Source organism: Salvia splendens, chromosome 15 (genome assembly GCF_004379255.2).
Source record: "Salvia splendens isolate huo1 chromosome 15, SspV2, whole genome shotgun sequence".
NCBI classification, from domain to species: Eukaryota; Viridiplantae; Streptophyta; class Magnoliopsida; order Lamiales; family Lamiaceae; genus Salvia; species Salvia splendens.
Genome location: NC_056046.1, coordinates 16,084,404 through 16,098,926, shown reverse-complemented (window position 1 = coordinate 16,098,926; position 14,523 = coordinate 16,084,404). Strand labels below are relative to the sequence as shown.

Here is a 14,523-nt window from a genome sequence, read left to right as displayed (position 1 = left end):
TATGTCTTCATCATTGCTGTATTATCACCGGCGCTGCAATAAATATACGCAACCCCCCAAAAAATCGTAATACTAAATTTTTGTGGGGGATTTTAGAGAGAGAAAGGGTGGCATCTCCGGGTTTCTTCTCCGTAGGTAATGCCGTTTGCGCCACAGGTATTATCCTTTTCCTTTTCTTATTTATTTTGCCTTTTATTTGAATTGTTGCGAACATCTTATCCGTGTTTATGCGTTTCTTTTTGGTTGTAATTGAGGGTGATTGTTATGTTCCGAAGGGAAATACGATTTGGATTCAGATTGTTTTGAGATTATGTTCTGAGATCTGAGATTGGTTTTCTAGCTAGATCTAGCTTCATACGCGATAGAAGGAAGCCCTAGTTACGCCCTGGTTTCAATTGGCATGCTGTTGGTGGAGTGAAACCACCGCAGCTGTTGAATTGATTTGCTGTTTTGAACTAATTTTTAGGTTATATGGTTGGACTGAATTGGAATTAGGGCGATGGTTTGTCTTAATATTTAGTGTTAGGCATTTTGCGTTGTTGATGAGAGATGTTTATCGGAAACCAGAGGAACCATATTTAGGATTTGTAAAATTGTTGTAGTATTTTATAAAGGTACCTTGGAGTTAGACAAAGTTGCTGCTTGTCGAGTTGCAAATTGCGATTTGAATTTCCAGTCTTTGCTTGATTTGAAATTATTGCTTCGGGGGTGTGATGGGATTTGGACTACCTATGACTTAGTGAATAGGTTAATGGCAGGGAGGCACTAGCAACAAACTCTTGGTGTTAGCTAGTTACTATTTCAATCTATAAGCTTGTCGAGATATCTTTCTATGTTAGTTGAAATAATGCCCTTTATATTTTAGTTTATGTATAATGTCATTTGCATGCATGTTCTGGAAGTAAGTTGCCCTGTATATATATAACTGAAATCTTGTTTCTACCTTTCCTCAATGCTAGCAGGATCTGTTAAATTACGAGACGAAGGAATTATCATTATCTAGGACATGGAGAAAATTTTCTTCTGGTCAGATTGCTATCAGCTCCGTGGTCTTCCATTCCAGGAATATCTTGAATGGCATTTTGTCATCCTTGGAGATTTTCTGCCTGTTTCTTTTGTCAATTGCACTTAGGCAACAGCTTACTGTAAATGCTCAGTACATGAGGCTGAAGCATTTTTCTCCTACTAGATGTTCTTTAGTGCACTTGTATGTGTGAATTGCGGCTGATTTAGCTCCGCGATTAGTTTTCTTGTGCAATTCTGCTATTGCTTGAGCATTGCCTCTACAAAATCCATTTGAGATCCTTATGGAGCAGACTTAAAGGTACTCTCTATTCCTTTTAATGTTTTGTGTTCCTGGGATTGTTTTGAAAATAATCGCTTACACTCTTTTTTTTCATTGTCATAAGTTTGCAGGTGTTAGTAGGATTTATTTTGGCTATAGAGTATTAGGTAGCTTTTTGGTATTAATAAGGGCATCTTTCAACTTGCATTTGATGGCCTATGGATAGTGGCAAGTTTTGGTTGACGGATTCGTATCAAATTCTGCATTACAATGTCTGGAAACTTAGCTTCACCATGTGCTCGACTGAGAGCTGTAGGTACTTCCAAATAACGTGTCAGTTTCTACTATTATGAAGATGTTCTACAGTATTCTGAACCCTCTGCAATTCTGCGTTGTCTTCATTTCAGGATATTTGATTTAGCGTACTTCACAAAATAAAGCTTTGAAGCTCATCCATCATAATCACATTCTGCAGTGAAGCTGAAGAGTTATGGTGGATTGCTACAAGGATGTCTAGAGACTATCTGCAGTTATTTAGCATAGTATATATATAGTGCTTTCTGTGCTGTTAAAAAGTTTACAATGGAAAGGTATGGGTTTTTCAATTTTGTATGTATGCAAATAGTTTCAAACTTATGATTGGCTTAACACTATCATTTATGCAGATTCAGTATCATAAAAGAAGTTGGTAATGGTTCTTTTGGAAGTGTTTGGAGAGCTCTAAGCAAGCAGTCTGGTGAAGTGGTAGGAGCCATTTTTGCTTAAATAGTCTATTCCAAGGATGAACCTTGTACCTCACACTGTTGGAACCAGTATCCACAAGTAACTTAAATTGATTTCGTACCTGATCAATTGCATTGTCAGGTTGCGATAAAAAAAATGAAGAAGAAATATTATTCATGGGAAGAATGCATAAATCTGAGAGAAGTCAAGGTGACAGCCATTTTATTTTCTTGTTGATGTTTGGGAATGCCTTTTTTATGAAGAACAACTGACGTGTTTGTTCCTGCCAGTCACTGAAGAAAATGAACCATCCAAATATAGTGAAGCTGAAGGAAGTGATTAGGGAGAATGATGTGTTGTACTTTGTCTTTGAGTACATGGTATGCCATCTCTTGCATAGCTTTTGTTTGCTTTTTAGAATCTTTATGGCCTATTCATTTATATTTGGATTCGAACTTTCAGGAATTCAATCTTTACCAGCTTATGAAGGACAGATTAAAACTTTTCTCTGAAGTAGAAGTGAGAAACTGGTGCTTCCAAGTGTTTCAAGGTCTTGCATCTGTACACCAAAGAGGATTCTTCCATCGTGACCTCAAACCAGGTTCTTACCATTCTGTTTCCTAATTATTGAAGTGATGATCCTAGATATGCTATCTGTCTTTCTTAATGCTTTTCGTTTGTTTATTTGATGATCCACTGAAGCCGTACTTGCTTTCATTCCAAGGATTATCACTTTTTAGCTATATATTTGGTAGTCAAGTATCTTCTTCCTAGGTTTGGCTGGAAACCTGGATGTTTATGTTATGTGATATATATGTGGATGTTTATGTTATGTGATATATATGTGGATGTTTATGTTATGTGATATATATGTTACTATCTCAGACTTATGTGTTGGCAGTGTTGCTACTAAAGTTTCACATCTTTGACAATTCTCTCTATCTATTTCTTGTCTTAACATACGGTGTTTTAACAATTACTTTCTTGACATCAGAGAATCTGCTAGTATCGAAGGATGTCATCAAGGTTGCTGATTTCGGTCTTGCTCGCGAGATTAATTCTCTGCCTCCATTCACTGACTATGTCTCAACTCGCTGGTTAGTGGTATACTTCTATTTGGTTTCACTACAATGTCTTTTTTGCATACTCAGTTTTATGGTTTGCAGGTATCGAGCCCCTGAAGTCCTGCTCCAGTCATCAGTATATGGTCCTCCAGTTGGTGAGTAGATGTTGACAGTGGGCAGCTCCCTAATTTCCTAATTTTTTTTTCTACATTATTTTCCTAGTGATAATAATAGTTTCTTCTCTCAGACATGTGGGCTATGGGTGCAATCATGGCTGAGTTATTCACACTCCGTCCGCTGTTTCCTGGCACAAGGTATAACTATCTTTCTTTATAGGAGTTTTGTATCTTGAATTCTTGATTGTAGTTAAACTAATTTTGAAGTAGGTGATATTAGCCTAATACTTTTTCCTTGCCTTGCTTGATATTTTATATTATTGCAGTGCTTATTCCTTCATTATCATACTGCATGTAACTGATAATTTCTTTGATAATCACACTGGACGTAATTGATAATTTTGTCACAGTACTAGTGCTCCACCTTTGCTAACAAACATGCCTCGATATTTAGTTCTCTTTATTAAAATTAATGTTGACATTCTTATTCTGTTTTGATGCAGTGAGGCAGATGAGATCTACAAGATATGTTCTGTGATTGGCAGCCCAACATATAATGAATGGGCTGAGGGGCTTAGACTTGCTAGCACTATCAATTACCAATTTCTGCAAGTGAGTGCTGTCTTTTGAGTGATGTTCTAGTTGCTTATTGTCTGAGTACTTGATTTAGATTATCTTGCTAACTATTAATGCGTTTCAGTTATGAATCACAGCCTTCTTTCTTTTAGGGGGTTTTATTTGATTTTCTGCTAGAATCTTTCTTTATGCCTACGTTCTGCAATTCATGTGAATAATATTATCAACTGGACAGGTTGCTGGAGTTGATCTATCCACGCTTATTCCAGGTGTTAGTGGAGATGCAATTAATCTTATTTCTGTGAGTATTTTTAAAACTTTGGAATTCATGCACATCTCATTTCTTGACATAGCTTTTAAAAAAACATATAGCTTCTTAGAGATTTATGTTTTACATGCCTAAAGTATACTACTTTGTCAGTGAAGATCCTTGTTGGAATTGTTTGAAACAAAAATATAACATTCCTTTGGTAGCCAGAACTTATGAGTTTCTCATGTTTGTGCCACATATAGTCCCTGTGTTCATGGGATCCATGCAAGAGGCCGACAGCCATGGAGGCCCTTCAACATCCCTTTTTCCAGGTGGTCTATCATTTTTTCTTATGCATCTCGAAAAGTCCTAGTATAATCTTTCCATTCATAGAACTGTTTGGTAAGAGGAGCTTGAACGCATTGTCTTTCACAATATTGCAGAGCTGCTTTTACGTTCCACCATCATTACGTTCTAAAACGGCTCTGGTGAAAACACCTCCGGGTTAGTCTCTGTCAATTTTGTGTGGTATGTCTGTCCAATGTACATGCTAGTACGAAATAGAATAGATTCTAAGATTCCTTGTCTTTTGCAGTTGAAACCAGTGGAGTCTTGGAACAAAGTACTAGGAAATATCCAGGAAGATTATCGAACCCAAAGCCCATGAAAAATGTCAATTTCACCAAATCAAAAGCATCCTTGAGCCCAAGTATATCCGCTTTGCCATTCTGTGTAAAACCGTTATCTACTGTGGCTAAATTCTGGAACTTTCTAGCTTATCAAATAATGAACTACTATTATGCATGCATAAATGTAAATTTACATTTATGTTTTCTGTAAATATGCATCTGGTTTTGACTTCATTGTTTCCTCCTTCTAGGTGTGCAAAGAAAGTTGGACTTGAACGATCTGGTTTGTTGAAACTATACTTTTATCAATTTGCCTATGGTATTTCGGGTAATATTGTTCTTAAGCTAAATCCTACTTATTGTGCAGGATACCACTAGAAATGGTAAAAGCCAGCCGAGCAATGTGAAGCAGCAGCCCAAGTATCGTCCACCTGGAATGAATGGCCCACGTGAGTGTAACTATACTATACTGATTTACTTACTATTTCAAATTGCGAATCTTAAATTGATCTGGGACATGTTGCTAAGTAACATTGCAAGTGTTCTAGGATTTGCTGCATTCATGTAAATGGCTATTTTTCTTGTAACAACCATTTCACACGAGCATAGTCTTTAGATTATGTTTTGGATTATACGATAACCAAACATATGTTGCATGTCTACACAGCCGGTATGTTAGGAAAGACGCGGCGAGTGTCAGATGTGGCGGAGAAGTTCTCAAACATGACAGTTAGCTCTAATAGAGCAATAGCAAAGGGGTCAGTTGGTCAACCTATGAAGTCTGGGGGATGGCATGGGCAATCTGATATGTTTTCAAGACGTTCACAGGAGTTTCTCCCAGGAAGATCGTATTCGAAGAAGGTGGCCGGATAACTAAACCCCTCACTATCCATGTATTTCAACAGTATAAAAAAGTTTGTCTGTCTTTCATTGATTGCCTTCATGAGATTTGGCTATGTTTATTTGTTATGTTGATGTTTTATGCTGAGCGGAGCAGACAGTTACTCAGTTAATAAATGTGTTTTTGATTCCTATTTGATATTGTATTTTAGAACTAAATTGGTAGTATTCTGATTTTATTATGTCGATCTAAAGTTTCTATTGAAACATGGGTTCACCATTTAATTATGAGTTGGAATATTGTGAAATTTAATTATAAAAGTCATAAACATAGTCTAGCTAGCCTAAGTGTTTTTTTACATGTCATATTTGATGTTAATTGTTATCAATGCTGTTCTAAATTTCTTGATACAGAACCAGACAAGAAAATTGTACTGATCTAATTAAATACGCCTCAATTTATCGTGTTAGCATATGGAGTTCGAGGTTCATAAATAGTACAAATAATATTCTTCAATTTGACACTGAATATATATGATCACAAATTCTGCTCTAAGCAAAAAGTCAAAAATGCAACAACAATCTACGCCATAATTGGTTATTTTCTAGGCTTCATCGCAATTAAATAAAAAAGAAAATAAAATAATGAATGAGTAAATACCATTGAATAGTGAACCAAGATATGGAAAGAAACATACCTTAAATATAATTTTCATGAAACATGGTATATGCCTTAAAGCAGCTACTACAAAGCCATATAAAAGAGACTGAAATCTTAAAACAAGATCATTTTGTAATTTTCAAACTTTCTATAGTTAGAACTATAATCAAAATGGATGATTTCTTGAGTCAAATCTCGAACCATCATCAACTGCAATGCACCATTCATCATCCTCATCTTCTAGGAAAGATATTGAGCTTGTATCCTATCCCTATTAGTGTCCCACCATTGCTTAGCATGCACCTCCCCAAATCGCTCCCGACTACACCATCAAACACACTTCAAAATTAAAACCAACCCAACAAATCTCAAAAACTTGATGAAGAAAAAAAAAATAGATGTATGTTCACCTGAATCTGACACGACGAAGCTCCCTCGTACCATCAACAAGCTGTCTGATGGTGATGTATACGCCCGGTTCGTCTTCCTCGATCCACTCTCCTTCAACTTCACTAGCATTGCTGATGGAGACTGCATCCTCGTCCCGGGACGCTGTGGTGTCCCGCGACCCCTCCATCGCGTATGAGCTCTGCCCTCCACCGTTGTAGTAGTTGCTGTACCTCGGCTGCCACTCTCTGTTCATTGATGCTGAAGTCATTCGCGGGCTCTCTCTCACTGATCCTAGCCTCGAGTAAGTTGAATCTCTCTGCATTTATCATAGTTAGTTAGTTAGTTAGAGAGAGATGTTTGTAGGGAGAGAATGTGATGATAACTTACTCCACACTCAGATCTGCCTGGAGTGTTCAATGCCTGCTGGTTGAATTTCTGGACATTGTATAGCTCCATTATTCTGTCAAAGTTCTCACTCCACCACCTCTGAGCTTGGGACTTGTCGAACATCTCCCGGCTGCAGGAGTTTATCGAGTTAACCTAGATTTAATACCAACTTAAAACAACGCACCTCAAAAAGAGGATGATGGGAAGTACCTGAAACGGATGCGTTTGAGGTCATTCCCACCGCGGGGGAGGGTGACGAAGGTGATTTGGACGCCAGGCTCGACCTGTGCCATCCATTCCTTGGGGCCGTCTTCCTCTCCCAGCCCCATGTCGTCGAACCGGGATGAGATGCGGTTCGGGGTCATGTCATCGCCACCGAAGGCTGTGTATGCAGAGTCGCGGGGGGCGGCACTGCCACCCCCGGCGTTCATGAAGTGCCAGGCTGGCGTGCTCGAGCTTCCGGGTTGGAAGTAGGGATAAGGGACTCCCTCCGATGATGTTTCGAATTCGGGATATGATCTTTGTCCTACCTTGAAGCTGCTGCTTGTCCCACATGGTTTTCCTTTGCTTGTTCCTGATACTTTTAGTGCCATGTCCTTGATCTAAACATCACCAAAATCATCATAATTAGAACACTTTACTTAGAAAAAATGAGTTAATTTGAAATATACCCCAGGATTTTCAAAATGAGTTAGGTCATGTTACCATCTAAGAACATGTGTGTGCCATATATGTCACACATTCAATGTTTTGATTGGAAAAGTGTGATTTTGATAGACCCTACTTGAATTAGCCAGGTCATCTTAGCCCTTTTGAATTTTGGGTGTCATGGAAAAAAAAGACATTTCATGATAGAGTGATTTAGTAAAAATGTAAAAAAATACATCTTACAAATATGTTAAATCAACTTGCAAATAGAACTTTCAATAGGAATGTTTTTATCAATGTGCCAACTTAAATCTGGTAAACTCCTCCACATATAGAGCATAAACAATCTCTTACTTTAAGAGACAATTCAAAGTGCTGAGCTATAAAATTACACAAGGGTTATGCATCATCTCGATTTAGTAATTCAATTTCAAATTGAGAGTGGAGTCCAAATCACCTGATAGCTAGGCTGTTTAAGGGCTACTTTATCTAACAAAAGCTATAGATTTCCTATTATTCTCTTGTACGATTTATGGAGACAGGTAGCAAGAAAGATTTAATTTATCATAAACATTGCATCATCTTCGTTTTCAGTTTTAATGAGCTGGAAAAGGACAGGAATTCAAAGGTGGGGCATTATTGCAAGGATCAGCCTGCCTTCTCCAAAACCTGAAATGTTGGGCTTTTCAAGAAAGATCTTCTCAACACCAATTCTTTTGACCCATAAAATTTTCATATTTGTTCAATAAAGAAGATTTCACACTGAATAAAGGAATATTAAAGATTTGGGCAATGGCTATATTGTCCCTTTGAAAGCACTTTTGAGCTTGCTACCAATAAATCTGATCTACTAGTGATCAGTCTTCAAATGAAATGCAGAAATGTCTTAGTAATTTGTGCATTTGAAGAAATTTGTAAAAAATAAAATGAAATAACGTACTGCCAATAGCATATTGAAGAGTAAAGAAAGAAAATGAATAATTTGGATATGGGGTAAGAACGAATACTTAATTAAGATGTCACTATACCAAAGATGGTTCATAATTGGCCATAGCTACTTATCATATGTTTGTTTGTTGTTTTATTATAAAATATTGCAATTCAATCATATGACTAATAAAAAAAAAGAAGCATGTTTGATACTGGGACCAGGCACATGATCCAAGGTGTGGCATGACAATCACCCATCAATATATTCCCAATATCTTTTTCTTGGGTGCGCCTTAACAGTCCCCAATACCTAAAAGATTAATAGATGCGCAATAATAGAGCCTTGGAATGTGTTATTTAGCCACTTTTTATATATTTATTTTACTAAAAAAATATTAGTACTACATGTGAATCGTAATTGGTACACAAGGCTCCTACATTTGTGCTATCAGTTTCACATCCACAATATCATATACACCCTCCGTTAAGCAATACTCATTTTGCAATTCTAATACGTTTTATTATACTGGCGAGTCATTTCTTTTTTTAGCAAAATGTCAACACATTTCTTCTCTCTTATTTTACTTTCTCTTATTAGTACTTTATTATCTCTATATCACTCTATTTTTTTCATTTCTTACTTTATTTTTTCTTTACTTAATACATTTTTTTTAAAATCGCATATGAAAAAGGAGGTAGTAATAAATAAACATTAAAAAATCAAATTGAACAAATTGGAATACTCCTAGTACCCACCTTAGGTGAAAAAAAAAAGTGAGGTTGAATAGTGAAGGATGCCAATTTCCTATTGTAGCAAAGTCTTTCTTGTGTCATTGACCGGAAAAAGACAATTCTACCCAGCATTTACCCTTTGGGAAGCAAAGGACAAAAACCAAAGCCCAAACCAAAAGCAAACAGTACACATCAAGATTTCACATTCCTAAAACAAAAGAGGGGCCCACGCCCATATTGGAAAGAGTGGGCCCCCGCCCGCTTGCATGTCGGAAAGAAGGCGAGAGTAGTAGTAAACACAGATTGAAGAGAAGAGACACCCACAAAACCTATACATACATAATAATCATATAGATACAAAAGGGTACCTGGTTGGCGACGCTTTTGACGGCGTCTTTTGTATTGGGAGTCCCACGCGGGGCATCTTCTTCGTCTTCCACTCTTTGTTTCGAGCAAGTTATGCATGTCAACATTTTTATTTTTTTACTGCAAAAGAAAAAGCCATTTCAGATTTTGATTCGCTAATACCATCAGTTTTTCTTTTCAGATTTGGCCTCATTACCCTATTATTATAAAATTTGAATAAAAGTTCAATCTTAACCTTTTCCATGCTCAACACAATCTTTGGAGCATTTGAAACAAATTAGTTTTTTAAATGATTTTTCTTGAGAATAGTACCTCTAATTTACTGCAAAAAAAGAACCAGAAATAGTATTAAATTTGTTAATAGGAGTTATGATTAAAGCTAAGGGGTGTTCCGTACAAGAGATCAGAGGAATCAACACAGAAATCAAATACGGAGCAGCAAATATTTAATGCTAATATTAAATACTAATGCAGCTTTAATCTTTCACGAAGAACAATAAAAAAAAGTGGGGATTGTACGCCGAATTTTCTGACACCATTTTTGTTGATTCGTCAATCACTCCAACTATACACATAAACAGTAATCTCATGCATTTTTTATTCCTATATATATATATATATAGAACAATTAATTTTTTCCTTTTCCCTACCAACGCAAGCCCAAGATTCTCATAATTTATTGATATAAAAAGCATATTCATTATCATTAAGGAAAAACGAAATTCAAAAATCATCAGAAAATTGAATGTCGAGTTTTGAAAGCGGCTGGCGAATGCATTTCCAGACAAAAGTCCGTGGAATTAATTAAATAAATAAACAAAACCTTCGTACTGTTGTATAGCTATTCATATATGATAGTGACTTTCCCCTGCAAATATACCCCTCTCTCCTCTCTCTCTCTCTCTGAAATAACTCCACACTTCACAAAATTGATCAAAAAAAAGAGAAAAATTCAAAAACCACAAAAGTGATTATCAATGCGAGAAGCGTACCTCGAGACTGAATCTGTGGAAAAGCCTTCTCAATTCGAAAACCGTGTTTGCAAAGGCTTTAATTTCTCAGAAATGATCGAATCTCAGTGGAAAACACTCTCATTCTTCACCAGCTTCTTCACACAAGTAATCAAGCAAGCAAAGAAAAGGAAAATTAGCAAAAATCAAAACTACTATTTCTCTGATCATCAATGCGAGAATCTTACCTAGACAAATCGAGAAACGCCTTTTTTCCTATTTGAAGCACCGATTTCAAACACTTTTCAGAAATGATCAAATCGAATCTCCGTCGACACTGGAAAATACTCGCATTCTCAAATCTCCGTATATATTTCGCAGCTATAATATCTTCAAAGGTAGCTATATTTCCGACGATCTCTCACAATCGCATGAGAGAGAGAGAGAGAGATTTAGAAAATATAAATGGGAGAAAAGTGGAACGGAGGCGACGAGGAAAGAGACGGGATATTGAGGTTGGGTCGTTTATATAGGAGTAAGGATGTGACGCCGTCAGCTCACGTCGTTATCTAACGGATAAATGTGTGTATATAAAAACGGTAAGCAGCAAGGACAGCTGCATCCATGACTTGTACCTTGCGCTGTTTCGAAGGGATTGTACTTTTTTTTCATCATTTATATATGGACAATTCGCACTTAGGAAGTCAATTTTTATTGCAAAATTTGTGTTTTATTTGGGGTCGACAAGGGGGCCCCGCCTGTCTTTTGCTCCTTGTACTATATATAGATGTTCAAATTACTAATATAGATATAAGTGTACAAATTTGGCTATTTAATTGAGCTTAATTGATTAAAATGAATTACTCTTGAATCTGTAAAATTTCCACACAAGTGGAAGTTCTGAAAATGGAAATAAATGTGTGTATATATTATCATATGTAGAGAACTGATATGCTGCGGACGGTTGCGTGGGGCGACAAGTTACGTGGTCAATTATTTCACTCTTTTTCCCCATTTCTACGGCTCCTATTATTTTTCTCTTATTTATTTTATTTTCCTTAATATTCTCTCTGTCTCTTCCATCCACCCCATTTCAATTACCATGTCTACCAATAGTTCTCTCTCTTCAAACGAAACCTTGGCACCAGACCTTCATTCTTCCTAAAACTTTCATTCTCTTGTATCTCACATGTAATTTTGTTCTTCCTCGTCAATTTCCTTCAACCACAGACTTAATACTCTCTGGTTTTAAACACTTTCGTTAGGTTTCTCTATTTCTGCGATTTAGGCCATCCGCAACGCTGTCTCTTATCCGTCTCATCTCTTAACTATTCATGGGCCCACTATACTTTTCACTCCATCTCTTAACTAAGATCATTAGCAATGGGGCGCGCCACGTCAGCAGTTTTATCCTCCTACCTCCCCATCTGCAGTGGGGCGCCCTAAGGCGCGTCACATCATCATTTTATTGTTTTGTTTAATATATTTAACTGTTTTCAAATAACAAGTAACGAGTAAATAAAAAACGGTCTAAATAACAAACGGCGAAGTTTTAATAAAAAAAGTTACATCATTGAACTAATAAAAAAAAAACTAAGTCGGACCAATTCCCAACTTCTGACGCAGCTTATCGAGTAACGCCCGGAGATATTCGGCTTCGTCGGGGTCGGTACACTTCTTGAGGGTATTTACAAATGAACGGTATTTATAAAAAAACGAAACCGCGTGCCATCGTCCGCGGTTGATCGTCCGCGACCTCCACAATGGTGCGGACGATGGCCATCGTCCGCTACAGCCGCAATGCGGCGGACGATGGCCATCGTCCGCGCTATCCTCCACGACCGAAGTATAGGGCGCGACTATCGTCCGCGCCCTATGGCGCGCACCCGCAATGGGTGCGGACGATGGATGGCGCGGACGATGCGCGCCATCGGGCGTGCCATCGTCCACCCATTGGGGATGCCCTAAGAAACAACACTTGCAACCCTCCATCTCTTATCCGTCTTTTAACCATATCATCCCTTAACTATTCATTCAATTTCATTATTTATTTTTATTTCCAACAAATTCAATTAATAAAAACACATTTCATTAAATAAAATAAAATAAAATTACTACTTCAAATTCTAAAAAAAATTAAAAAAACACATAATTAAAATCCTAAAAAAATATTAAAAATACATAATTTAATTTCTTCCGGGCACTCTACTGGTAGCCAAAGTTTGCCCAAATGTGCTCCATTAGATCATCTTGGAGTTGGGCGTGCGCGGTAGAATCACGTGTCCTTGCCCGAATAGACAACCGATCTTGCATAGACGGATGCACTCCACTGCGAGGCGGACTACTTGCGGTAGAGCTTCCCGGGGTTTCAGGGCCAAACCAATTTCCCGCCTCAGGTCCTTCGTCGGCGACAATCATGTTGTGCAAGATTATGCACGTATACATGATGTCGATCATATTCTCCATAAACCACGTACGAGTCGGGGCTTTGATAATGTTGAAGCGAGCTTAGAGAACCCCGAACGCTCTCTCTACCTTCTTGCGAGCAGCCTCTTACTTCTGCGCAAAAAGAGCCTGTTTTTCGTTCACTGGCCTGTTGAACGTCTTCACGAAGGTTGGCCACTTCGGATAGATGTCGTCAGCAAGATAGTACCCCATTTTATACTGCCGGTTGTTAGCGATGAAGTTGATGGCCGGCGCTTTACCATTCAAAACTTCGGTGAAGAGGTCGGATTGGTTGAGCACGTTGACGTCGTTGTTCGATCCGGGGACCCCGAAATACGCATGCCAAATCCATAGCCGGTAGTCGGCAACGGCCTCGAGTATAACGGTGGGGTGGGTGCCTTTGTGGCCGCTCGTGTATGACCCCTCCACGCCACAGGAAAATTCTTCCATTGTCAATGCATGCAATCGACGCTGCCAAGCATCCCAGGGAATCCGTGCACTTCTTCGTGAAGTCGGAGCAGAAACTGACAATCTGCCGTGCTTGGCTTCCGGAGAAATTCGTCGATGAAGGCTGCCCGGACACATTTGCAGAAGTTTATCAAACACATTCTCCCAATGATTTTCCCAATGTGCAGGTATTCGTCGAACACATCTGTCGTTTGTCCAGTAGCAAGCTGACGGATTGCTGCAGTACATTTCTGCAGCGTCGTGTGACTGGGACGGCCAACGGCGTCGAACCATTCTTGGAAGAACTCTTCCCGGGCTTCCAATGTATTTGCGATGTGCATAAATAACCGTTTCCACACGCGAAAACGGCGACGGAAGTAGGTCTCTCCCCATACCGGGTTGTCACAAAAGTAGTCGCGTACCAACCTTGCGGCGGCTTCCTCCCGGTTACGATGGATGTAAGTCCGAGATCGCCTTTGAGGCGCCGCAGCTTCGTCCTCCTCCCGACGTCGATCTTCTGCTAGCGATTCTTTCATTATTCGACGCATTTGCTCAAATGGATCCATGAATGGATTAAATATGGGAGAAGAATATTGTTTTGAGATGAAGAATGTAGAGTGTTTGATAGTGTTTGAGTGAGAATAGAGAGTTTTTTTTTTTATTAATTTGTGTGAATGATTTGATATTTGCTTAAACAAATTCAAAATAAAATAAAAAATTGTAAAAAACGACTATAAACGACTAGTATAATTCTGGGATTTTTTTTTCGAATTTTCCTGAATTTTAAAAAAATAATAAAAAATACATTTTCAACGAAAATAAACGACGCTCACTCGCGGGCTGGCGAGTGGGCATCACAGACGAACCGCAGCTCGCCGAGTGTCTCTCCGAGACGAGTTACGGGGCGGGCTGGGGACGAGACGGAGCCCGCAACACTATCTCGCTGCCGTCTCATCTCTTCGAGACGAGATAGGAACCGCAACGAGACGCGTTGCGGATGCCCTTAAGTTTCTAGCCAAATGAGTTTCTATAAATTATGCCTAAAATTTCGTGAAACCCAATAGCTATTTCCATTTGTTCTAAA

At 38.4% G+C, this 14,523-nt stretch overlaps 2 protein-coding genes across 8 annotated transcripts; one reads left to right on the top strand and one right to left on the bottom strand.

Moving 5' to 3' along the window:
• LOC121769092 (cyclin-dependent kinase F-4-like) lies at window positions 1–5,677 on the top strand. 4 transcript variants are annotated; one of them, XM_042165779.1, is made up of 19 exons: window positions 1–156; window positions 963–1,324; window positions 1,417–1,601; window positions 1,693–1,875; window positions 1,951–2,029; window positions 2,150–2,218; window positions 2,299–2,388; window positions 2,471–2,609; window positions 3,003–3,105; window positions 3,175–3,227; window positions 3,320–3,386; window positions 3,692–3,800; window positions 4,000–4,065; window positions 4,278–4,346; window positions 4,458–4,518; window positions 4,610–4,723; window positions 4,895–4,926; window positions 5,011–5,092; window positions 5,311–5,677. In XM_042165779.1, the coding sequence occupies exons 4-19, from the start codon at window positions 1,868–1,870 to the stop codon at window positions 5,514–5,516; spliced, it is 1,347 nt and encodes a 448-aa protein (XP_042021713.1). In that variant the 5' UTR covers window positions 1–156; window positions 963–1,324; window positions 1,417–1,601; window positions 1,693–1,867; the 3' UTR covers window positions 5,517–5,677. The 4 variants fall into 4 exon arrangements, with proteins under 4 accessions (XP_042021713.1, XP_042021711.1, XP_042021709.1 ...); XM_042165777.1 differs by having other exon boundaries at window positions 1,410–1,597; XM_042165775.1 differs by having other exon boundaries at window positions 1,410–1,601.
• Window positions 5,678–6,126: 449 nt separating this feature from the next.
• LOC121766554 (protein Brevis radix-like 1) lies at window positions 6,127–11,055 on the bottom strand. 4 transcript variants are annotated; one of them, XM_042162816.1, is made up of 8 exons: window positions 10,796–11,055; window positions 10,590–10,705; window positions 9,833–9,919; window positions 9,600–9,717; window positions 7,132–7,523; window positions 6,922–7,051; window positions 6,555–6,850; window positions 6,127–6,466 (listed from the first exon to the last, which is right to left on the bottom strand). In XM_042162816.1, exons 4-8 carry the CDS (start codon window positions 9,702–9,704, stop codon window positions 6,385–6,387), a joined length of 1,005 nt encoding a protein of 334 aa, XP_042018750.1. In that variant the 5' UTR covers window positions 9,705–9,717; window positions 9,833–9,919; window positions 10,590–10,705; window positions 10,796–11,055; the 3' UTR covers window positions 6,127–6,384. The 4 variants fall into 4 exon arrangements, with proteins under 4 accessions (XP_042018750.1, XP_042018751.1, XP_042018748.1 ...); XM_042162817.1 differs by having other exon boundaries at window positions 10,590–10,702; XM_042162814.1 differs by lacking the exon at window positions 9,833–9,919.
• Window positions 11,056–14,523: the final 3,468 nt, after the last annotated feature.